The following is a 24,808-nucleotide window of genomic DNA, read 5'->3' on the forward strand; positions in this document are numbered from 1 at the left end:
GGGTACTATCTAAAACATATAAAGAACTCATACAACTCAACAGCAAAAAAAGAATAATCTGACTGAAAATGGATCCAAATAAAATCTGAATAGACATTTTTCCAAAGAAGTCATCCAAATGGCCAGCAGGTACATGAAAATGTGCTCAACATCATTAATCATCAGGGAAATGCAAATCGAAACCACTATTAGTGGGAGAAGTTAGTGAAAGCTTAAGCTAAAACAGGATATTTTCATAATCTCAAAGTATCTCTCCTAAATATTTCTCAATTACAAAGGGAAAAATAATAACTTAACGGTGGAGAAACCTGGCCTGAAATGCCTTAATTAACTAAGGGATCAAAGCTAAAGTCACCAGTAATGAGACATATGGACATCAGGAAGACCTGACATGACACACTGAGAAAGACACAATATCACTTCTGTGATATTCTTGCCCAAAACTTGTAACGTGTTTCTAATCATGAGAAAACATCAGACAACCCCAAACTGAGGTGCATTCTACAAAATAACTGACCAGGATTCATCAAAAGTTTCAAGGTCATGAAAGACAAGGAAAGACTAAGGAACCATCACAGATTGGAGGAGATTAAGGAGACACAGCAACTAAATGCAAGGTAGGATCTTGAACTGGATCCTAGGACAGAAAAAGGACATCAGGGAGAAAACTGGAGGAATTGGCATATTTTCATTAGTAGCATTGCACCGATGTTAATTTCCTGGTTTTGATACTTGTACTGTTGTTAACTTTGGGAGAAGTTGGGGGAAGCGGCACTATTCCTAGAACTTTTCTGTAAGTCTAAAATGATTTCAAAACAAAAAAATAATAACATAAAAACCATAGGGTTTTGAAGCCTTCTGTCCTCGAAGCTTTCATTTTTATCTAGTTCTCAAGAGAGAACTAGAAAACTCCTCTCCTTGTTTAGCCCTGAGGGAGCAAGCCACCTCCCACTCTGGTAGCCCTGCTCACCTCCATCTCAAGTCTGACACTTGCCTCTCAGAATTCACCCTTCAAGCAGGAAACATTTATTTAGCACCTCCTGTATGCCAAACCCTATACATAAGGCAGGTATGGGCCCTGTTTTCTCACAGCTTACTTCTCTTATCCATTCAACCTTTTGTCAATTACTATTTAAGTGAGTCACCACTCAAATTTTAAATATTGCACTCACCACTGTCCTTCCAGGATGGATCCAGGAGATTCATATTCTTATCTCCTATACTGCTAAGAAAGAAATCCAGAGATGAACTAATCCAGGTTACTATTTGGACTATTAACATAACAGTTTATATTGGTTGAGCTGAACACGAGTGTTCTTCTGACTATCAAATGACCTCCATGTCCTGTTTTCTAAGAAAATTTATCATCGATCACATGGCCTGCTTATAGCAGCAGCAGAGATAATGTTTTATTTACAAGGTCAACCAGTTACCTGGGGTTCTTTGCAAGAGCTTGATGTACTCATCTTTTAATGACTTAGAAATCATCACATCCATTAACACTTAAAAGAAAAAGCCTGAAGTAAACATTAGAGTATCTTTGCTAGAAACTCACTGACTTGGGCAATGGTAGATTTATTCTTAACAAAATAAGAAAACATCAGCAAGTAAACTGCATCAGGAACTTACTTGGTGATTTGAGGCCAAATCGGAGCTTCCCTGTTAACTACTTCAGTTTCTCCTCTTGAAAAATGGGAGTAATATCCACTTCTTATGCCTTCATAGGGAGCATTGCACCCTGAAATTGTATAAGGCATGAGCCCTAGGAACTTTCATTTAGTATACCCTTCATCCATATCTCAGCTGAGATATATTTTCCCACTCAAGGGTGTTTTTGCTACCATGAAGCCTTCAAATCCTTAACTCCTTTTTGATACTGACACAATAGATGGGAGGAGAGAGGGGACAAAGCTACTTACATATTTTACAAACTAAACCATGTTACCTTTTTAGTTGGGAGCACACACACCTAAAGTGAGAGGTCTCCGAGTCTTCAGTGGGGAACATACTTACCTGTTCAGAGGTCTTAGTTGGAAGTATATTATTCCTACAATGTATGCCTGAGATATTTTTCTTATTAATTGAAGATTTTAACACAGATATTCATAAGTGAATTTATCGTGTTCTTTTGTGGGGGAGAGGAGTGTATCAATCAGGATAGGCTGGGTTATGCTGTGATAACAAGCAATCCCCAAATCTCAGTAGCTTAGAGTATCACAGGTTTAATTCTTACTCACATATCTACTGTGTCTCTTCTCCATGTCGTCTTCCCTCTGGGAGGAGGTAGATAAACCAGATGATCTGGCACGTTGCTGGTCTTCATGGCAAGAGATCTGGTGAACCATGAACTGGATTTGAAAGCTTCTGCTTATAAGTGGCTCGATGTCACTTCTGCCCTTATTTTATAGGCCAAGGCAAGTTGCATGACCACACCTGACTTCCACAGGGTGGGGATATGTCATCCTACCACAGGAGGCCCTCAAGTCCTAGAGGCAAAGGCAGATGCCTGTGGTCCGAAGAACTGCAACCTGTCCCCCAGGAGGGGCAGCAATACTTTGAACGATAGTACAACCTACCAAAGAGGCCTGTCAGGTCTACGTTTGTGTTGTGCTGGCTTCAGAAAATGGTGTTGGAAGTTTTTTTCTCTAAGTTTTAGATCAGTTTAAATACATAAGAATTTTCTGCTCCTTGAAATTTTGAAAGAATTTACTAATACAACATTTGAGTCCAGAGCTCCTCAGATTACCTTCTCAATTACTTCCCTATTCAGTGTTGCTTTAATCTCCAATCTCTTTGGGACCTATTTTGTTCATTTATATCTTCAAGAAAAGCATCCACGTAATCCAGCTTTTAAAATATATTTGAATAAAGTTTTTGTCAAATACTCTTCTAAGTTGTTTAAATTTCCTCAGCATCCGTGGTTACTTCTTGTTCTTTGTTTCTTTTTACTTTTTAAAGTGGCTTATTCTTTCTTTTTTTTTTTTCCAGCTTTATTGAGGTAAAATTGAGAAATATGAGTATATATGTTTAAGGTCTACAACGTGATGATTTGATATACAGTGATTACTAAAACCAAGCTAATTAACATACCCATGATCTCACATAGTTACGATATTGTTTCTCATGGTTTAATTTGTATTAACTTCACACATTTTAGAAATATGTATTTGCAAAAACAGTTAATTTTGATAGAGATAGTACCAACTCCAGAGTTGTTGTGAAGATTAAATAAATTAGTATATGTACATTGGTGAGAACAGTGACTTAGTAAGTATATTATTAGTATTAACCATTATTATTATTCTTGTCCATAATTTTCCAGTTTTGATCACCCTTATACTTATTGTTAAAGCAGAATTATACAAGGTCCTCTTTAAAAGTTGACCAGAGAGTTTCCTACCATTAATAATGCACTGACTTGCACTCTTAAACAACTTGTAATGCACTCACAAGGTAAGTAAATAAAACCACTAGGTTACGTGTAAGTTTATGGGTAATAATGTCATGGTAGAAAATCATGTATATGAGCTCATAATATTCTCCTAGAAATTACAGAATAAGCAAGTTCATATATACTACTATCAACAAATTTCACTGCAACTGGCTGTTTCGTTTTCTCAATTCTTTGTTATCACTTAGACCTCTTCCCACTGAAAGATAAGAATGAGTTAGGCACGTAGACCTCAAAGTCTTTTATTCTAAGGGGACAACAGTAAAAGAAAAAATCTGACTACTGCTTCCCACTTGTTTCCTATGAGGAAACTGCTTTTGACTTGAGTTGTTTCGGTTTTTGGTTTTTTTTTTAATTGGTAACACTTTGTCAAGCCTCTATCTGTTAGTGCACCTGAAACTAATATAATGTCAATTATATCTCAGTTAAGAAAAAACCTTGAAAAAAATCTTATATGAGAGGGACTTCCCTGGTGGCACAGTAGTTAAGAATCCGCCTGCCAATGTAGGGGACACGGGTTTGAGCCCTGGTCTGGGAAGATCCCACGTGCGTTGGAGCAACTAAGCCCGTGTGCCACAACTACTGAGTCTGTGCTCTAGAGCCCATGAACCACAACTACTGAGCCTGTGTGCCACAACTACTGAAGCCCGTGCACTCTAGAGCCCATGCTCCACAACAAGAGAAGCCACCACAATGAGAAGCCCACAATCCGCAATGAAGAGTAACCCCTGCTCGACACAACTAGAGAAAGTCTGCACGCAGCAACGAAGACCCAATGCAACCAAAAATAAATAAATAAATAAAAATAAAAAAATTTTAAAAATCTTATGAGTTCAGTGTTTTATAGTAATGTTTATAGAAAAATTACCAACCCTCATTAAATTAACACAGTTCACATTTTCAACCTTTTGGTCAATACAGCCATCACACAGTCACAGCTAATATAGTTAATTTGAATAAAGGAAAGTCTGCATTAATATATGTGTTTAAAGACATAATTCTGCTTAAAATTTCTACTATAACACTAATGATCCAATGGGAACTCACATCTTGTTTTCATGAATAAGGGGTTACTGTCTTATTTGTACCTAATGCAAATCATACCATTTACTTTCAAAATGCTTGTAAGCAGTCTCTCTCAAATCAGTTACACCCCTTATTTAATAGTGTATGCAATTAATTTATTTTAAAAACATCCTTTATACTAGTATAATAGAAAACTTCAACTCAACCCTTAAATGATCCAAATGATGTTAATAATCAGAGAAGCTAAGAAAAAGTTCCCAAATAGTGCAGGGCAAGTAGATTTTCCATAATCACAAACGTGTGAAAAACACAGTAAAGCAGGTAAGACACTTTCGTATATCATTGCATTTATCCTCACAACAATCCTGCAAAGGAAGTGATATTAGCCCCATTTAACAGATATGCAAGCTGAGGCCCAGGGCAGCTGGGACTTACCCAGGAACACAAAGCCCATGTTCTTTCCATTATTCTACAATGTTGAAAAGTTTAATCTTTAATTCAAAATGGTCATTGATGAGATTTTATTTCCGTATTTCTGGCTAGCATCTAATAATAATTATCAATGACTTTTGAACCCACTGTGTCAACATTAAAATAACCAAATATCTTGGTTGTTTTGTGAGAGAACTCACCTTATGACTTAGCAATACCAAACTGATTCAGAGAAAGGGCTGTGGAAAAAGCGGGTTTCTCATGGTTTTTGAAGTAGTACTGCCACCTCGTGGACTAATGGTGAGCTACAGTCCGCTTTAAGCCCATGGCTCTAACCTCATGCGGGCCTTAGTGCTGCTGGTAATGCTACTTCCTTTTCTAGTCCATCCATTCCCCCAACAATAACAGTGAACAGAAATATTCTAGGCTAATTTTACAGGTATTAACTCAATTCTCACAATCACCTTTTGTGATTTTGCTTGTCTGATTAACAGATGAAGAAAATGAAATACAAAATGGTAAAATAACTTGACCAAAGGAACACAGCTAGCAAGTGGCTGAGCCAAGATTCAAACCCAGGCAGAGGGCTCCAGAGTATGAGCCCTTGACCTCCCTAGAAGTACTTATCTTCTGTTCTCTCCTCAAACTTTCTAACCTCTGAACTCCTCCTTCTCCAACCTGTTTCAGTTGGTTGTTTTTTCCCATAAAGGAACTTAGTAAAGAACTTCCACAAACCCCCAGCACCACAGGTACGCACCTAATTACATCTGTGCCGTATCTTCTGCCTTCCCTCTTGAACTATGCCCAAACTATTCATTTGCTGTGTAAGCCAACCATTCCATTTGGGCGCTCAGCCCCACGCCCCCTTCCAAGGACACTGCTCCAGCAATTGGCCCCCTCTCTCTACTCTAATCATCAGTTTCCCCCTCTCTATAGAGGGATTATCCCCACCAGCATACAGTCTGTCATTCCATTCAATAAACTACTATATTTTAATAATCATTTTAAATGGGGCTTTTAATTAATGTTTGATAGTTGATTTAAGTTGAACAGACTAAATTTCTTTAAACAATCCCATTTACAACCCAAAGTTCTTTAAACAGTTTAATAGCATTTATACTTTTAAGATATTTTGTCAATAGCACTTCAAATGCTTGACCCAACAAGCAAAACCTTCCCAAGTACTTAACTCTTATAAATATAATAAATTAAATGTACAGTGACTAAGTTCTCTGACATATTTCAGTATTTCTGCAGGCTTTGTAAGATCTTAAAATACATTTCAACTAAAATTTACAAGTCTAAAAATCTGTTAGGCATTTTAAGTTGGAAATGAAGGCCAGTGTTACATACTGTAATATGCCAATTATGTTCCAATACTACTTCAAATAGCAAATACTACAGTTTGTCCCAATGACTATAAAAAACTACTCCTGAACTTAACACTGAAGTGTTGATGGCTATGGGAATTGTTTCCTAACCTTTTTGAAAATTTGTAATCGTTACCTATCTCATCTAAAAACGGCAGCACTCTGTGAGTTTTGTTACAGGGAATGAGTGGTTTGGGCCCCAGCAGGCAGGCCAGTTCAGGGTGCTGGCATGAGGAACTCAAGCTTGGGGGAATTCAAGGGTGAATTAACTACTGTAGTAAATTCAACAATAAATGAGAATACCAACCTTGGATGGTTGTGGTGAGAATCAAATAAAATAATGTATGGGAAACCCTTGTCACATGTGACAGTTGATGGCAGCTAGTTTTTTGGTAGAATTTCAACCTTTCATTCTTACTATTGATAGTAACCAATATCAGCATATTTATGAAGTTAAATTTTTTTAAAAGCTTTAAATTTATTTAAATAAATTAACCCTTCTTAACATGAAGACAGTTTCTAACCTTGACTAATCTCATAATTACTCAGGGAAGCAAACTCCTGGTTTCTTATAAGCCACTGGGCTTCATGATTGCTTAAATCAATTCATGAAGGGGAAACCGGACCCTCTGTTTGAGCATATGTCCTTATCAGAACATAGGAATATTTTTTTCTGCTTTAAAAAAATATATCTGAATTCACAGAACTGAAATTTTAAGAGCAGACTGCAATTACAAAATCTTCCTTTAACTAAGAATTCTTCTGGCCTAAGACATTTCCATACAGATAATTAACTACTTAAGGAACTGGGGGAAGGTGGAAAAGGTAGCAAGTGTAAAATCAGTGTGCTAGGAATCAGTAGCCAGTGACTATCCATCAGGAATTGATACATCTCAGAAAGCCAAGAAGAAAATATGAATTTCTTTATAAAAAAATGTGATTTACATTGAACTTTTTTTAAAAAACACAAGTATTTTCCAAAACAAGCTACTCTGGTTTGGGGTTCTGAAACACAAAATGATGTTAAGAATAGAGGGGAAAAAAAAAAAAACCTAAACACAGATCAAATGGTTTTCAGAGGTAGGTAGCTACAAGATAAGCTCCAAATATATCAATATGTATAAAAAACGCTGAAAGGCTACTAATCACAAGAGACATGGCAAATGTTATCATTCCGCTGACCTGAAGCAAGTTGAAAAGCTGGTAGAAAGGCTGCATATTCGGGGAAGAGGAAAAACATGGTCTGTAAGGCCTACCTGCAGACCTTGTCCTGAGAAGCACAGTCAAGATTACAGAAAGAAAAAGAAACAGGGGCTGGTGAGCACAGTTTTTAGTATTCAAATCTGCCTCATCACACTCTCTGAATATAGGTCAAACTAGGGTCAATTATTCAGAGTTGGCCACTAATTTGCCACACTTGGAACAGATACAGTCCAATCACCAGCTAGGTGGAACATGTGACCTGGGATAAGTGATGACATCAAGGAGAGGGAGGCAAACTCAGCTGGGGCTTGGGAATCCCAAGTGCACCGATTAGAGTGAAGAAAGAATTTATTTGTCGTTGCCATTTGTTTTGTTGTTGTTGTTTTTCCAGGATAGAAGGGAAAAATAAAGCCCTGTTCCTTTGGCAGGATTCCTAGTTGAAACTGTCTCCAGAGTTCTGAATGCTTGGAGACGGTTGAAATAGTTACTGAAACAGAACTCTGCTGTATTAAAATTAACGTCAACTTGTCCAAGATGGACATACACTATGACCAAAACAACTGAGAAGATCTTCCAGCTGAAGATGCCATGAGATAATTTAAAATAGCACATGGAAAACCATGTTTAAAAACAGGTTCTTATTTCCCAAGTATAGTCATTCCAGTCTCTTCCATAAAATTGCTTCTGTAAATAGTTTTTTTAAATGTATCAAAGAGATTCTCTTCCCAGTAGTTAACAGCATCAAATCTATTCCAAGTTAGGAGTTCTTATGTGTCCTGTTAAGCGCACACTATGATTCAATCTTCCTGTTCTCTAGAAATCCATCAGATGTATTATGCTGCAACAAAGAAGTACTTTCTTTCCTTGTCATGGTAGCAAAAAGCATATCCATCATCCCCAAGGTTTCTAGTAGTTCTCTTTGGTAATCAATCTCTTTTTCTACAAGTCCTTGAAGTAACAAAAACTTTTTATCAACTACAGGTGACTGACCAATCACAGGTAGATATATATCTAGAAAGAGAGAGAGGAAACACATTTACTAGAAACATCTTTCTAAACAATACATGAACAGCAATATTTAGAAAAAGTACAAAAATATTAAATATAAAAGACATTGAAAAATCTGTACTTATTTTACATAAAGTAAACAATCCATCTGAAAAACGTATTTCAAAAAGAAATAATTAAAGAAAGTACAGTGTTGAGGTTCTGACTTATTTTCATTTTCCCATTAAAAATTAGTCATGGTCATTGGAGGTATTTAAGGAAAAAACTTTTTAAATTATAATAACCCTGGTGCCAGCAACTGAAAGCCAATCCATTGTAAACATTTTACTCCCACTTTAAAATGCACTGATTTACTACTATTGTTTGTTTTCTCCACGATAAAGACAAGGTATATCAATCTATTTGATTTCATTATTTGACATCTCTACTTCTGCAAGTATGCTACAATTTTTCAGGTTTTAACAACTACTTACCAATAATTATTTCGGCAGCATTAATCAAAACAGGGGCAAATCTTGGCTGGGACAGATTCCTACAAAGCAAAAATTCTGTTTACTGAAACCTGCAAACTTTAAAAAAAAAATCCTTAAAATAGATTTACTAAACTGTTCTGTCAGTTCTTTACAAAGCTCAAACTAAAAGTAAATTTGGAGATAAAATTTCAGATGCAAAATACATGCACTTCATAGACATAAAACATACCTTATCAAAAAATTAAGAACACGACTGATTTCCTTTTCATCTCGACCTGCAAGGGCATTTGCAAGGACTCCTCTTCGATTTAGCTCCTTTATGATGGAAACTGTAATCTCAGGCGTCTTTATTGCACAACTGGGCTAGAAAATTTTTCAGAGTCAACATGAGCAGACATGACAGTACAAGAAAAAAATCATAGTCTTGGAACTCACTAACAATTACCAAATTTAAACAGGTTTTTCTCTTCCCAGTTTTGAGTCATGGTAATGGACAAGGCAAGAAACAAAATGATTCTTTTAAAAATAAGCTCCTTGTAGATATATCAATTGTAACAAATGCAAGACTCTGGTGGGGATGTTGATAAGGGGGGAGGCTATGCATGTGTGGGGCAGGTAGTATATGGGAACTCTCTGTACCTTCCCTTCAACTGTGCTGTGAACCTAGAACTGCTCTAAAAAAAAGTCTTAATAAAAATTACACACACAATCTATAGTGAGGTGGATGGACCCAGAGTCTGTCATACAGAGTGAAGAAAGTCAGAAAGAGAAAAACAAATACCATATGCTAACACATATATACAGAATCTAAAAAAAAATGGTTCTGAAGAACCTAGGGGCAGGACAGGAATATAGACGCAGACATAGAGAATGGACTTGAGGACACAGGTAGGGGGAAGGGTAAGCTGGGACAAAGTGAGAGAGTGGCATGGACATATATACACTACCAAATGTAAAATAGATAGCTAAGTGGGAAGCAGCTGCATAGCACAGGGAGATCAGCTCGGTGCTCTGTGACCACCTAGAGGGGTGGGACGGGGAGGGTAGGAGGGAGACGCAAGAGGGAGGAGATATGGGGATATATGTATATGTATAGCTGATTCACTTTGTTATAAAGCAGAAACTAACACACCATTGTAAAGCAATTATACTCCAATAAAGATGTTAAAAAAATAAATAAATAAAATAAAATAAAATTGATTACCATCCAGCCCTTATTAAAACTCAGTTGACAAAACTGGTATTTGAGAGAAGAAATCTATGGACCAAGTTAACCATCATTGCTCTAAATTGTTTTTTAGCTCTATCCTATTTTAAGTGAATTCTTACTTGAATTGTATTTGGTTACCTATTTGCTGAAATGACACTATAGAAGTTGTGGGCATTTATTATTATGTCTTTGGCTTTTACAGAGGGTTAATACATAATCCTATGCTTGAGAATATTTCTGCATCTTCTAATGACATAAAGATTATCGCATGATTCCTATATTTTTCTTAGTGTTCCAACTAAAAACAACTCATGATAAATTTCTCTGTACTATAGTGTGAAAAAAAACTTTGTGTATTTTTTCTAAAATATAGATATATATGTTTCCTTTATCTGATAATAACAATTATGAAATTCAATCCATTATCCTTTTTACCTTGCTTCTAGGAACTGGAATATACCTTTATGTTCAACTCTAGTATATATTCATAGCCTAAGTTTCTGCATCTTTCTATAGTATGGGTATTCATATTCAATATGATTTTAGCAACCTATTTATATGTGTGTGTCACAAATTACATCCACTTTTTTGAAGCAGAAAGAGTATAAATAAATTAAAATTAAAATTAAAAAAAAAAAATACACACACACACACACATATTCCTCACTCACCTCAAGGACTCTGTCAAGTGCCTTAGAGATCCGGAAGTTTTTCAGATCCCTGTCATACAATTCTAGGTGTTTCTTTGATGGCCTGTTGATCAAAATGTCATCCTGCATTGAAAAGTAAATTTACAGAGAAAAATCAAATATCCATTTAGAGCTTCATTCAAAATAAACTTCTTCATAGTGGTATTTTTTCATAGTTCTGTGGTATCCTTGAACTGTATCAAAAAGAATGGTCAGGGCTTCCCTGGTGGCGCAGTGGTTGAGAATCTGCCTGCCAATGCAGGGGACACGGGTTCGAGCCCTGGTCTGGGAAGATCCCACATGCCGTGGAGCAACTGGGCCCGTGAGCCACAACTACTGAGCCTGCTCATCTGGGAGCCTGTGTTCCGCAGCAAGAGAGGCCCTGATAGTGAGAGGCCCACGCACTGCAATGAAGAGTGGCCCCTGCTTGCCGCAACTAGAGAAAGCCCTCGCACAGAAACGAAGACCCAACACAGCTAAAAATAAATAAATAAATTTAAAAAAAAAAAAAAGGTCATAAGCCCATATTGTCGATTAAATGAAAATGGAATAATCTGCCACATCACTGTGTTCTTAGTGTCCTATGATCTTAACTTACGATACATACACAATACCTCCGTTCTGGGCAAACATTACTCACTGCAATTCTCTTTACATAGCAAGCAGTGATTCAGCAGAAAGAGAAAACAAGAATCAGAGAAACTGCCATCTAGTCCCAGTAAAGAAATCCTGGATCAACACAACTTCCTTATATCTCCATCTTCTCCATCTTCAGATGCCAAATGGAGATATTATTGGCTCTACTCTTTTTCAGGGTTGTTTACAAGATCAAATCAGACAGTGTGTGAAAGACACTGTTCTGAGCACCATAGCATTGTTATGATTCAGGGCATTAAGAAGTACAGTTCTTATTTCCCATTACTTATTAATTTAATGTCCCCAATCTAGCAATGTGGAGATAAATCTGAGGTAGAGAAAAGCAAACTGAAGCTAAATGCCATGTGAACTACACTTTTCAGTAATGTGCAGGGATGAAGTTGGATACTCTAACAAATTTAACCTTTAAAAAAATTACACAAAATATATAAATACCTGTTGTTTCATATAATTTTTTCCTTTAATAAAAGTTCGATATGCAGGCCTTCTTCTCCTGGGAAGAGAATCCTTCTTTGCTTCAGATTTCCGATGTTTAACACTCAGTATTCCATTGGTCATTCCTACAACTATTGTCTCATCTTCATGCTAACAGCAATTAGAAAAATAAGTTAGTATATTCCTAACTCATAATTCATCTTACTTTTTCTTCAAAATACCATTTATAATGTGTTTGTCACTTATCCATACTTTCAACAAGAGTTCCATTCAGATATAGATACTCTAACAAAAAGTTAGAATAAAATCATTTTTTTCCTCCAAGATACTATTATATTGACAGAACTTTTAATTACACTTGGAAATTATCACTGGCAGTTTGTATAATAATACACAGTTAATGGCATCTTAAGAAACTTTCAAAATAATTTTTTTTCCCACATCCTCTTCCTAGAAAAAGAATAATGTGGTAGCATGACTTTCCACAATCTTGTCAAGAAAATATTTTGTAATAACTTTTCCCCTCCCAATTTCTATATAATGTATTCAAATCTATTCCTCCTCAATGGCTCATGAAACTTGACAACGAACATTCCAGAAGGAGCAGTTAACAAAGAAAAGGAGACATTTCATTGTGTTACCCCTATTCTCCTTTTTTTTTTTTGCTCAGAGAGCCAACTTGACTTTCTCGAGTATTTAACCCTTGGGGTAAATGTACTGAAGAGAGATTTATCTGCTTTCCAGGTCCTGTCCTAGTGTTAACAATGCCTACAATACTGTAGTTGGTTTCAAGCTATGCAGTGAGTGGGACCTAAATCTGAATTCATGCCTAGTTACTGAGACAAGTTACATGTTCTAGCAATTATCTAATGTGGTGAGAAGAAAATAATACTTATTCAAATACAAAGATAAACCCTAATATTCCATTTTAGTTTCATTTAACAGGCAAGGTTAGTGAAAGCTTTAAAAAGAGCTAAAAGTACTTACTGCAAGTGCAAGACTCAAAATTGAAGCTGCATAATCAAAACTGTGTACTACTTTGTAGGAAGTTGTGCTATATACTTTCACCTTCCTAATGAAAAAGAAAGCGTTGTCACAAATCATCTTGGAAATGAGCATAAAAGGTAAAATTTCTATTTTTTGAAACTCAATATATGAATATTAAAACTTATACAACAATGAAGAAAAACAATGATTAATAATATTAGTTACAAACTAATTCATCACTGGATCTCTTTTAAAAATGAACTGTTTGTTATGTTTGCATAAAGACTTCAACCAGCCACCAGAAGGATAGACCACTGTCTCCTGAAAATGAAACTTGAAAGTAAAGAAAAAGCATCATGAATGTTCATCGGAAAGAGCAGGGTTTCTCAACTTCATTCAGCATTATCGACATTTCGGGCAGGATAATTCTTTGTAATGGTGGCTGTTCTGTGCACCGCAAGATGTTTAGCACCATCCTTGGCCTCTACTCACTGCATACCAACAGCACTCCACCCCCAAGTTGTGACAACAACCTAAAATGTCCACAGATAGTGCCAAATAGTCCCCTGGAGGACAAAAATCACTCTGGGTTGAGAACTACTATGAATAGAGCCAACTTACACCTAGGTTTTGAGGGACACATCTAAAAATCAAGTCCCAAATTGCCTAGTAACACCATTGCAGAGAATTTGCTATATATTTACATAGTAAGTTCCTCTGTATTAGAAATATTTTCTAGCTTTTAAAATATGTATACTTTTTAATAAACATGCTAAAAAACCAAGGTTTTCCATATCAGTGAAAAAGGGAAATATGGAAATAAAATGACCAACAACAGATAAATATAAGTAAATTCTAGAACTGGGCCATCATTCTAGCCACATGTGGTTAATGAGCACTTAAAATGGGGTCAGTGAAAAAGAAGGGAACTTTTTATTTTACTTAATTTTAATCAACTTAAATTTAAATTTTAAAACTGAGGCAGTATAAAATATTTTTCTGTTAAACCCAAGTATATTTCACTTTAACTGTAAAGTATTACTACTGTATTAAGGGCATGTATTCGATGCTGAACTTGATTCTAGTTTATCATTAATAATTTTTACATTGAATACATATTGAAATAATATTTTAGAGTAAATAAAATATATTATTAAATTAATTTTACCTAGTACCTTTTAACTTTTAAACATGACTGGTAAAACACTTAAAATTACATATGTAGCTCACATTATATTTCTATTGTACAGCACTGTTCTAGAACATTAATTAATGAAACACTAATACCTACTGAAAATAGTAATATTTAGAAATATGTATTTCTATACATTAATGTATAGAAATTTTTACATGAAGTTTTAAATTTTAAAGAATACAAGCTAGAATATATATACACATACTCATTATAAATATTTCAAAATATACAAACATACAATGATTTTAAAAGAAAACTACAGAATAATAGAAATTCTTTTAAAAGATTAACGTTCACATGGTTCAGTAAATTACCTCAAGGGAGAAAATAAGTTTGCTATATGTAAATGAAATGTCAAAACTATTTTCAACTCAACAGATTTCTTTTCATGGAAATCATTTGGTAGAATATTTATTCTATCACAAATACTGCAGAAATAACTCATTTCCTCAAGCAGTAAACATGTGTACATTAAGAATGATCCAGAGGGCTTCCCTGGTGGCGCAGTGGTTGAGAATCTGCCTGCCAATGCAGGGGACACGGGTTCGAGCCCTGGTCTGGGAAGATCCCACATGCCACGGAGCAACTAGGCCCATGAGCCACAATTACTGAGCCTGCGCGTCTGGAGCCTGTGCTCCGCAACAGGAGAGGCCGCGATAATGGGAGGCCTGCGCACGGCGATGAAGAGTGGCCCCCACTTGCCACAACTAGAGAAAGCCCTCGCACAGAAACGAAGACCCAACACAGCCATAAATAAATAAATAAATTAATTAATTAAAAAAAAAAAAAAGAATGATCCAGAAAGAAAATTAAAATGCTAACCTATCCAGTGAGCCAGAAAGTAACCTCTGTCCAGAGCTGCTCAGACATAAGCACGTCACAGTTTTATGATGATTTTTCAAAGACACTAGCAACTGTCCTCCTTTTAGCATGTCCCAGACTTTAACATAACGACCTCCTATAAAAAGAAATAATCATTAGTTTGATTATGAAAAGATCTGAAAAGCGCTCTTCACTGGACACTCCACAGCACGGAGTGGAGGGATTCCAGAGCCTGACTGCCTGGGTTCAGTGCTGGGTCTAGTATTTACTGGGTACGTGGCTGATAACAGTTCCTACCTCACAAAAACCTGTTATGATGATTAAATAATTTCATATTTGTAAAGTACACAGAACTGGCAAAATAAGAAGTATAATCAAAAAAGATTTTATTTTAACAAAATTAAAATAAAATCATTCTTCAAAAGGAATTCTGTATAACCATGGAAAAGAATAAGATAGATTTCATTTCCTAAAAATTCTGTGAATCCCAACAAAACTAAAAAACTCTATAACTTTTACTCTAAGAATTGGAAGCATCTTTAAAGGCAATTTAATCCAGGGGTTTAAAAAGAATTTTTTTATTACGGCATCTTTTCTTTCAATGAAATATTAAGCAAAAGTCTAGTAGGTAAAATGGAAAAAGAGGCTGGGGGGCTGGGGGTGGGAGGGGACAAAGTTCTTACTTATCCTGACTATGTAAAAGGGGCTGGAACCCAATTTACAGTCCCTGTCTCCCCACATGTAGCAGCTCATGAGAGAGATCACAGTTTGAAACCACTGATCTAGCCCAACCTCTCATTTTCAAGGTCTATATTGGTTAAAGGATTGCCCAAGGCCACACAATTAGCTACTGACACGACGCAGATTAGCATACAGGCATCCACTCTCCCTGTTCAACTTGTACGTACTTCCATTTCTCAAAATAACAGCAAGAAAAATAGGTAACTCTGACAATATTATCAACTTACTTTGAAATCAAATAGGTACTGGGGAAAAGAGTATAAAACAGGATAATTTCTATTTGGATTTTAGAATTAAGCAAAAAACAAAACAAAACAAAGCTACACACTACCTATGTATTCTTCTAATGTCAACACACTAATTTTGACTTAACAAATGAAAAAAGACAATTTACTTCTTCCATTATAATTTTTTAAATGCACCTCAGTTCCAACTTGATAAAAAAATGTATCAAGGCCCCTTTGACTCCACATTATCTTCTCCTCCAGCACTATCAGCTATTTGCTGGGTAAGGCCATTTCAATCAAGAGTCACATAAAAAGGGATAAGCCTGATTCTAGATCTCAAAGGACCTATATTTTCAAAAGCTGCCGCAGATCTCTTACGTAGGAACAACAGCAGGAGTACGACCTGGATTTTTAGATTAAGTACACAATGAAGGCTCTCAAGTTCTGAGATTTCAGATCTGCCACTTACCACTTTCTCTTGGACAAATTACTTAAAACTTTTATTTATTTTCTTTTGCAAAATAGAGGGAAAACTATCTTGTAGGCTCACCTAGGGGACTGGAGATAATATGTTTATAATAGCACAGTGTCTGGCTCATATTAGCTACTCAGTAAATGAAAATTGCTTGCCTGTCCCACTTATCAACTGTCTGAGCAAAAACTGAGACATGCATTTCAAATGCACACTGATAAATTATAAAGAGTAACTAATAAAGAAATATCTGACTCAAGACGAACAATATTGGTGAAAGCAATTTTTAAAAGAAATACCTGCTGATACCAGAAGACCTCCAGAGGGAAAAAGCAGGACACTCTCCACTGGCTGCCCATGCTCAACAGAGATAACACTCTGGTTTGTTCGTGCATCAAACATCTTCACAGTGTGATCATATGACCCTAAAATGTCAATTTTTGTACTATGTGAGTTTCACTACTCAAAATAACAAAAATTATACGTGTGTGTGTGCATAATCAAACATAAACTTTAAAGGGAGAAGAAGCATAGATGAAATTTTAAAAAGACATGTATACTCATGAAGACACAGTACTTCCAAACCCTCTGGTACCACTGACTGTTTCTGAAGCACTAACCTACACAGAATCTTAAATGAGTCCTATCTTCAGACTACTGTCACTGAGTCGCCTGGGAATCTTTGCACAGGCACCCATTAAGACTGAACTGCATTATCTCTGTTTCTTGGCTGCTGGAGAACCTGTGAAAACCAGAGTACAGATGTTTCCAAACACATCTGGAGGATGATAAGAACAATCCCCAGGGACTTCCCTGGTGGTGCAGTGGTTAAGAATCCGCCTGCCAATGCAGGGGACACGGGTTCAATCTCTGGTCCAGGAAGATCCCACATGCCGTGGAGCAACTAAGCCCATGCACCACAACTACTGAGCCTGCACTCTAGAGCCTGCAAGCCACTACTGAGCCTGTGTGCCACAACTACTGAAGCCCGCATGCCTAGTGCCTGTGCTCTGCAACGAGAGGCCACCGCAGTGAGAAGCCCACGCACCGCAACGAAGAGTAGCCCCCGCTCGCCGCAACTAGAGAAAGCCGGCCCACAGCAATGAAGACCCAGCGCAGCCAAAAAACAAAAAACAAAACAAAAAAATACCTTGCCTTAAGTCTGAGTCATAAACTTAAAATAAAAAAGCTTATTTCATAAAAAAAAAAAAAAAATCCCCAAAAGAAAAAGAAAATAAAACAATTGGATAAACAGAGACATATTCTTTTATACAACTTTTTAAAACTCCTCTATCCCAGGGTAAGCTGGGACGAAGTGAGAGAGTGGCATGGACATATATACACACCAAATGTAAAACAGATAGCTAGAGGGAAGCAGCTGCATAGCATAGGGAGATCAGATCGGTGCTTTGTGACCACCTAGAGGGGTGGGATAGGGAGGGTGGCAGGGAGACGCAAGAGGGAGGAGAAATGGGAATATATGAATATGTACAGCTGATTCACTTTGTTATACAGCAGAAACTAACACACCATTATAAAGCAATTATACTCCAATAAAGATGTTTAAAAAACAAAAAACAAAACTCCTCTATCTCAAAAGAGTCCCAAAGCAATATTAAAGTATATCAATAAAATTACCAACTTCAGGAGGGAAGAAAAAGATTTCACCAACCTGTTACAAAGAGATCTGGGTTCAGTTTGCTAGCACATCCACACCTCACATAATCAGAATGTTCTTTGAATGTCAGAATTTCTTTGGAGTTTGGAATATCCCATAATTTAACTGTATAATCATCAGCCCCAGAGACCACATGATATCTGTCAGCTGTAAAATCTACTGTATGAACTGCTCTGAAAGATCAAGGATCAGTATATTAAAAAGCAAGGAAAAATTATTTCTGGCAGCTTCTGACATCAAACACCCCTCTTCCCAAAATAACAAAAAAAGCAGCTCAGTTTCAGTGAGTAATTGTAGGGAGAAATCATGAGAGAATAAGAAAATCTTTAAAACAGGTATTTGTCCCCAAGCCAATTTAAAATTTATATACCCCTAGTACTATGAAGTTAATAAGAATATTAAACAGTAGCCTTAAAATTATATTTTCTAATAAGTTAACATTCCTACTTAGCACCTCAACAGAAAGTAAATGTTCTAAATGTTGGCACAAAGGTACTTTAATTTGAAAAATTTCAAAATGGGTAGTTCTTAAAAAATTCTAAGGACACTTGCCACTAAGTAGGATCATATTAAGTGAACTTGTTATATTTAAAATGTTTCACTGATGGACTAAGACTATCCTGATAATATAAAAAACACTTTTGAGATTTAAAATCAAGAGCAAATTTCAGTGACGACATTGGTAATCTTGAAAGATTTAAAACTGTCCTTGGCCATTTAATTTATAAAGGGGCAAAACACCAAATCCAAGTAGAAAAAATCCACCTTCCAACTTGATTTCAAAATAACAACCTCTAATATAGTCCAAGCCTTTAGAGTTCTCATTAATAGTTGTGAGGTTGCCTTTAGATCAGCAGTTTACAACCTCAATGGGGTCACAGAACTCACTGAGAAGTTAACGAAGTTAACGAAAGCTACAGGACATCTCCATAGATAACCACACATTTCCTAAAATGTCACATACAATTCTAGGAAATTCATGAACCCCATCAAACTGGACCATAGGACTGAACCAAGTTAAGCACTGTCTTAGAACAACCAGAAAATAAAGTCCATGACGGTACATAATCTTCACAGAACTCTGTTTTTTTCAAAGCCTGTAAAACCAGTAGAGCTTACAATAATACAAAACACAAACACATAAAAACCAACTATCTGTAACTGTATGGTGACAGATGTTAACTCAATTTATTGTGGTGATCATTTCACAATATATACAAAGAGTGAATCATTATGTTGTACACCTGAAACTAATATAACGTATGTTAATTATAGCTCAATAAAAAATAAATTAAAACAAAACAACTGTCTCTTACTTAGTATGGCCTTCAAACTGCCTGAGGGGAGCCCTCCCACTTATATCAAAAAGCTGAATGCCACCATCTTCACTGCCAGCCACAAGCAGTCTACCATCCTGCCGAAAAGTAGCACAGTATGCTGTGTCTTTAAATCGTGAAAAGGTTTTTATAGGTTCTTGGGAGTATCGGCCATAAATGTGAATCTATAAGAAGATAAAAAACACAGTATTAAAAAAAACAAAACAAAACAGTATTTTACTAGATGGCTCAAGACCAGTAGTAAATATAAACTACATAAAAGGAAAACAAAAATTATATTTACCCTTGAAGAAGCTGTGACAGCATAATTATACGGAGGCTGTGGAGAAAAGTCTACTTTTGACACTGCACCAAACTCCTTGATCTGAACAGGGGTCTTAATGAAAAATAATAGCGTATTAACAAAGTTACAACTGGTAAGACATATTTAAGCATATAATTTCTTAATGACAACTTCTTTTTGTTCTTAGTAACTAGGTTGTATTTAATAGAGAAGTATGAAGAAAGCAAAAAAGATCCAAATCCCATCACCTAGACAATCTCTGTGGCCATTAAAGTAAATAAATATATGGTTGAAAAGCCACACCCCACTTTTTCTCTTTAGCTGTGGAGTTTTCTGTGATTATTACCGGGAAAAAGTTATGCCTAAACCAGCATATATTTAACCATGTATTTTTTAACTGGCACAAAGATCATACCACACAGGTTGTTCTGCACCTTGCCTTTTTTTCACTTATTAACACCTTAGCTAGTAACTTTGCATAAGAGCAACAGCTTTATCATTCATCATAATTTAATTTACCAGTTCACTACTAACAAACAGGTTTTTCTGAGATTTCTTTTTTTATATAAATTTATTTATTTATTTATTTTTGGCTGCGTTGGGTCTCCGTTGCTGCGCGCGGGCTTTCTCTAGTTGCGGCGAGCGGGGCTACTCTTCGTTGCGGTGCATGGGCTTCTCATTGCGGTGGCCTCTCTTGTTGCGGAGCATGGGCTCTAGGCGTGTGGGCTTCAGTAGTTGTGGCTCACGGGCTCTAGAGCATAGCCTCAGTAGTTGTAGCCCACGGGCTTAGTTGCTCCGCGGCATGTGGCATCTTCCCGGACCAGGGCTCGAACCTGTGTCCCCAGCATTGGCAGGCAGGCGGATTCTTAACCACTGCGCCACCAGGGAAGTCCCTGAGATTTCTAATATTACAAATAACACTTCAATGAACATCTTTATACACAAATTCTGGAGAGTATATTCATTGAGTAAGTTCCAAGCTGTGGAACTTACAAGACCAAAAGGTATTTTTATAATAGATAATGCCAGAATTGCCCTCCATAAAGTCTGCACCAATTTCCCTCCCTCAAGTAGCAACGATGATCAAAATTTTTCATTTGTGCCAATATAAGATGAAAAAGTATCCAAATTATTATCCAATAATTTTATTATCCAATAAATTATTATCCAAAATCCAATTATTGTTTTAATTTGCACTTCTTCAATTATGAGTGAAGCTGAAGCTCTTTTAATATATTTATTGGCCACTTAAACTTCTTTTTCTATAACCTTCCCAATCCCAATCTTTTTCCATTTTTCTGTTTAGTTGTTCAGCTTTTTTAAAAAAATCATTTGTTAGCCTTTACATATATTCTAGAAGAATTAATTTTGCATCTCTTCTTCCTTAGATTAAGAAAAATGAAAAAAAAACCCTTCTTTCATGAGATTCAAATTCTAAAATTTAATTCATTTGGCATTGATTAATCATCCATTCTGTGCTAGATACTTGTATGATTAAACTGATTAAGGAATATGGATTTTTATATAACTCCAAGAAAAAAATATCAGATATCAAATTTTCCACCCCAACTATAAGCTGCTGATAGATTATTTTTAGTTATTAGTTCTCTATTAGCATATCCAAAGTATAACATATGCTGAAGAAATTGGCATAAATGTAAAACACCTCCCTCCCTTAATTTTGTCTATACTTACCTTATAGTTGTTCCAGTACAGTGTATCTTGGGTGATTTTTTCACCAAGTACAGGATATGCCTGGATCGCTACAGGCTTATACCCAGCCATACTTTCATATAATTGCACTGTTATCCAAGGGTAAATAGTTTGAAATTGGTGTTAGAAATAAAGCGACTCTGCCTCACGTCTGAAAAAGAAAACATTTTATAAACACATTATTATTCATAAACCTGTATATAGTTATGATTTTCACTCTGCATCTTTTCAAAAAGCTGTGTGGTAGCTTATAGATTAGTGATCAGAAACCACTTAATTTTAATACAGAGGGACAATCTATAGCAAGCAGGAAGAATACAGATAGGGCTACCATAGTGTACTATCTACTCAGCTATACGCAGAGGCTATACACAAATGTTCCCACACCTAACTGACCAACTTACAACACCTGGGAATAAATCTGGTTCAGCCATCCAGTAGCCAAAGCAGAGAGAAACACACTGGCTTAGAATATTCACTTATTGACAACAGAAAACGTTAAGGTGAAACTGCAAATACAAATGTTCCCTGAAATTAAACTTAAAACGACATTTAATCTATAAGAACATAATCTAGGGACCTGACTTCCTGAAAGCCTAAAATTGCCAAGAAGAAAAGAAAACAAAGCTAATATTCTAATGCAGAAGATTAAAATTTAAAAGCTTAAAATAAAAATCTAATATTCTGATGTAGAAGCTTAAAATTAAGTTAATTTTAAAAGGTTTAAACAGTAAGAAAGGAAACAAGAATAAAGCAATTCTGAAATTAAATTCTAAATTAAAGTGACACAATAAAAATTAAAACTTTAACTGACATGTAACTAGGCCGAAATGTCTTTCCAGAACCATTCAGTTGCAACAGAGAGTCAATTATATCAGAGGAATGATTCAGTGGTGCAACTCATCTTTCCCAAAAGCCTGAAAACACCATATCAGTAACACCAAAATAAATAGGTGTGACATATTTTAAAGGCTTTGATGAAACATGGCAATCGATGATTTAAAAAGTTTTCTGTTCACTGAAGTACCTATAATGTGTAGGACACACTGTTTTAGGCACTGGGGTGCAATGGTGAGTGAAACAGACATGGTCAGTGCCTTCATGTACTCCAATATTCTTCATTTCAGCTGGTAACTGGCATCTGGAATCAGCCTTGACTTGTCCTTCCTTCTCACTTCTAACATACAAATAGTTAACAAGAGCTGATTTTACCTCCCAAATCTTTCTGAACTCCATCATGTCCACTCCACCTAGTTCCACTGCTCTAATTCACATCTTCTCATCTAAAGGTCTCCCTGACTCCCTTACCTACCTTCCAAATAGCCACCAGAGTTACCTAACTACCATGCAAATCTGGCTTTTGCTACAAAGCCCAACACTGCCCAGAAAAGAAGGTGCAAGCTCCTTTACATGGCCCTCTGTGATCTTGCCCTTGCTTACCTTTCCAGCTTCACCTCGTTATTTCCTTAACACACCATGCTCTTTCTTGTCTCAATGTCGTTCTTCATTTGTCCTCTATGGCAGGAATGACCTCTTTCTACCTACTTCCTATTTATCATTTAAAGTTCAACTCAAGGATCACATCCTCCAAGAAACCTCTCACCTCCTAAGCTGGGTCAGGGGCTTGTCTTCCATAATCCTGCAAGACTCTGTATTTCTGTCAATGCACATAATCACACTGCATTTTTAATGACCTCTTTTTCCCATTAAATTGAACATTTCATATCCGAAAGATTAAAAACAAGTGCTCAAAGAATATTTGTGGAAGGAAAGGAAGCATTGTGCTGGGTTATATGGGAAACAAAATTAAAATCACAGGTGGTATCTCTTGTATGAACACTGCTATAGAGCACAAGTCCACGAAGTTTTTCTGTAAAAGGACAAATAATAAATATTTTAGGCTTCGCAGGCCAACAGGCAAAATGGAGGATATTATGTAGTTATTTATATAGCATGAAAGAAAAACGTCCCAATTTTTTTACTAAGGAAACCGCCCCAAATAATGATAAGTTCAGTATTTTGTTTATGAATGAAAGGAATGGGACTTTTTGGAGGAGGGGGAAAACATTTCACTTACTCTGGTTCAAAGTTAGTGTTTCCTATCATCAAATAGATTGCAAATATTCATCTATAAAAATCATTCTTGGCTCACTGAATACCCCAAAACAGACACTGGGCCAGATCTAGCCTGTGGGCCTTCGCCCCTTACTACCGCAGAGCTGACCCTTGAACAACACGGGTTTGAACTGCGTGGGTCCACTTAGAGGCAGATTTTTTTCAATAAATACTACAGTACTACTGAATTTCCGTTTTTTGGAATGCACAAGCAGAACCTAGGATGTGGAGGAACCTGGATAAGGAGGAACCACGCATATGGAGGGCCCACTGTAAGTTATCCTTCAGGGGAAGGCTGGGGCCCCTAAACCTCCCCCTCCCCCGCAATGTTCAAGGGTCAGCTGTATAGGCAAAGGAGTACATAACTCTGCCTTGAAAGAAATCGTTTAAAGCTTTAGAAGGAAAAAGTGAGGCACAGGAACAGTGGTTTGCCAGATTAAAGTGAGGAACAGCATTAGAGGCAGGGGAGGGGAAGCAAGACAGACAAAGCAAAGGCACGGATGCAAGTGATGTGAAAATGAATAGGAAGAAAATGATCAGGGAGAGGTTAGAGGCTGAGAAACTGGGACTAAATGAAAAACAGGTACTACTCCATCACAATGCAGAATACCAAATGTATGCTATAAGTAACGTACAGAACACGGAGCGCTCAGAAGCGATTTTTAACTCTAACTTGGCGGCTGCCAGAAAGATTCAAAGTGTGCATTTCAGCTGGGCCTTTAAGTATAACATTAAAACGAATTAACCATTTAACATGGCTGGGCACTGCAAACTGAGGGAACCTCATAAGCAGAGACAGAGATGGAGATCAGCCTAAAGGGGTGTGGCTTACTCCGGGGACTAATAACGGTGGACAGTAGGAGTGGACGTGACGTGACTGTAGAGAGGGAAAATCTAGGTCGAAGCTAAACTGCGGGGATCCTGAGTTTAGCTATTCCGCGGAGACTGGGAAACCCCAGAGAAGCATGCTAGATACCAAGGAAGGCCCGATGTTGAGTCCGGGCCACCCCCATTGGGAGCCCCCTTCACCTACCTCCGATGGGTCCGGAGGGTCCGCCGAGACACCCCGGCCTCAAGGAGAAGTTCTTGGACTCCGCCAGCCCCCTCCCCGGACTGTGCGGTAGAACATGCGGAAGGTCACGCGGATCCTTGAAGGAGCCGCCGAAACACGCCACGAACAGAACGGCGAGACGCGTCGCACGAAGGTGACGTGATGGCGCAGACTCCCGAGACGCACGCAGCCCTGGTGCGCAGGGGCGAGCCCGGTGGGCGGGACGATGGGGA

General features: G+C 36.9%; 1 protein-coding gene across 3 annotated transcripts; it reads right to left on the reverse strand.

Moving 5' to 3' along the window:
- Positions 1 to 648: 648 nt before the first annotated feature.
- On the reverse strand, positions 649 to 24,726 carry UTP15 (UTP15 small subunit processome component). 3 transcript variants are annotated; one of them, XM_082457305.1, is made up of 14 exons: positions 24,558 to 24,711; positions 22,850 to 23,279; positions 21,392 to 21,560; positions 19,697 to 19,789; positions 19,393 to 19,577; positions 18,071 to 18,249; positions 16,698 to 16,823; positions 14,959 to 15,094; positions 12,942 to 13,026; positions 11,955 to 12,104; positions 10,845 to 10,946; positions 9,193 to 9,326; positions 8,964 to 9,022; positions 649 to 8,493 (listed from the first exon to the last, which is right to left on the reverse strand). In XM_082457305.1, the coding sequence occupies exons 3-14, from the start codon at positions 21,479 to 21,481 to the stop codon at positions 8,273 to 8,275; spliced, it is 1,560 nt and encodes a 519-aa protein (XP_082313431.1). In that variant the 5' UTR covers positions 21,482 to 21,560; positions 22,850 to 23,279; positions 24,558 to 24,711; the 3' UTR covers positions 649 to 8,272. The 3 variants fall into 3 exon arrangements, with proteins under 3 accessions (XP_082313431.1, XP_082313430.1, XP_082313432.1); XM_082457304.1 differs by lacking the exon at positions 22,850 to 23,279 and having other exon boundaries at positions 24,558 to 24,726; XM_082457306.1 differs by lacking the exons at positions 8,964 to 9,022; positions 22,850 to 23,279 and having other exon boundaries at positions 8,314 to 8,493; positions 24,558 to 24,716.
- Between the last annotated feature and the right edge of the window lie 82 nt (positions 24,727 to 24,808).

The sequence above is a fragment of the Balaenoptera physalus genome (genome assembly GCF_965194825.1).
Source record: "Balaenoptera physalus genome assembly, chromosome: 3".
NCBI lineage: Eukaryota > Metazoa > Chordata > Mammalia > Artiodactyla > Balaenopteridae > Balaenoptera > Balaenoptera physalus.

Bases quoted from the DNA above. Each gene is read 5' to 3' on its own strand.
- UTP15 (XM_082457304.1), bottom strand. From the start codon at position 21,481: ATGGCTGGGTATAAGCCTGTAGCGATCCAGGCATATCCTGTACTTGGT. The intron at 15,095-16,697 runs GTATTTCTTTTA...TTCTTTTTATAG, and splicing joins AGGTCTTCTGGTATCAGCAG to GAGGTCGTTATGTTAAAGTC. The intron at 10,947-11,954 runs GTATTTATATAT...TTTTCAATGCAG, and splicing joins AAAATTATATGAAACAACAG to GATGACATTTTGATCAACAG.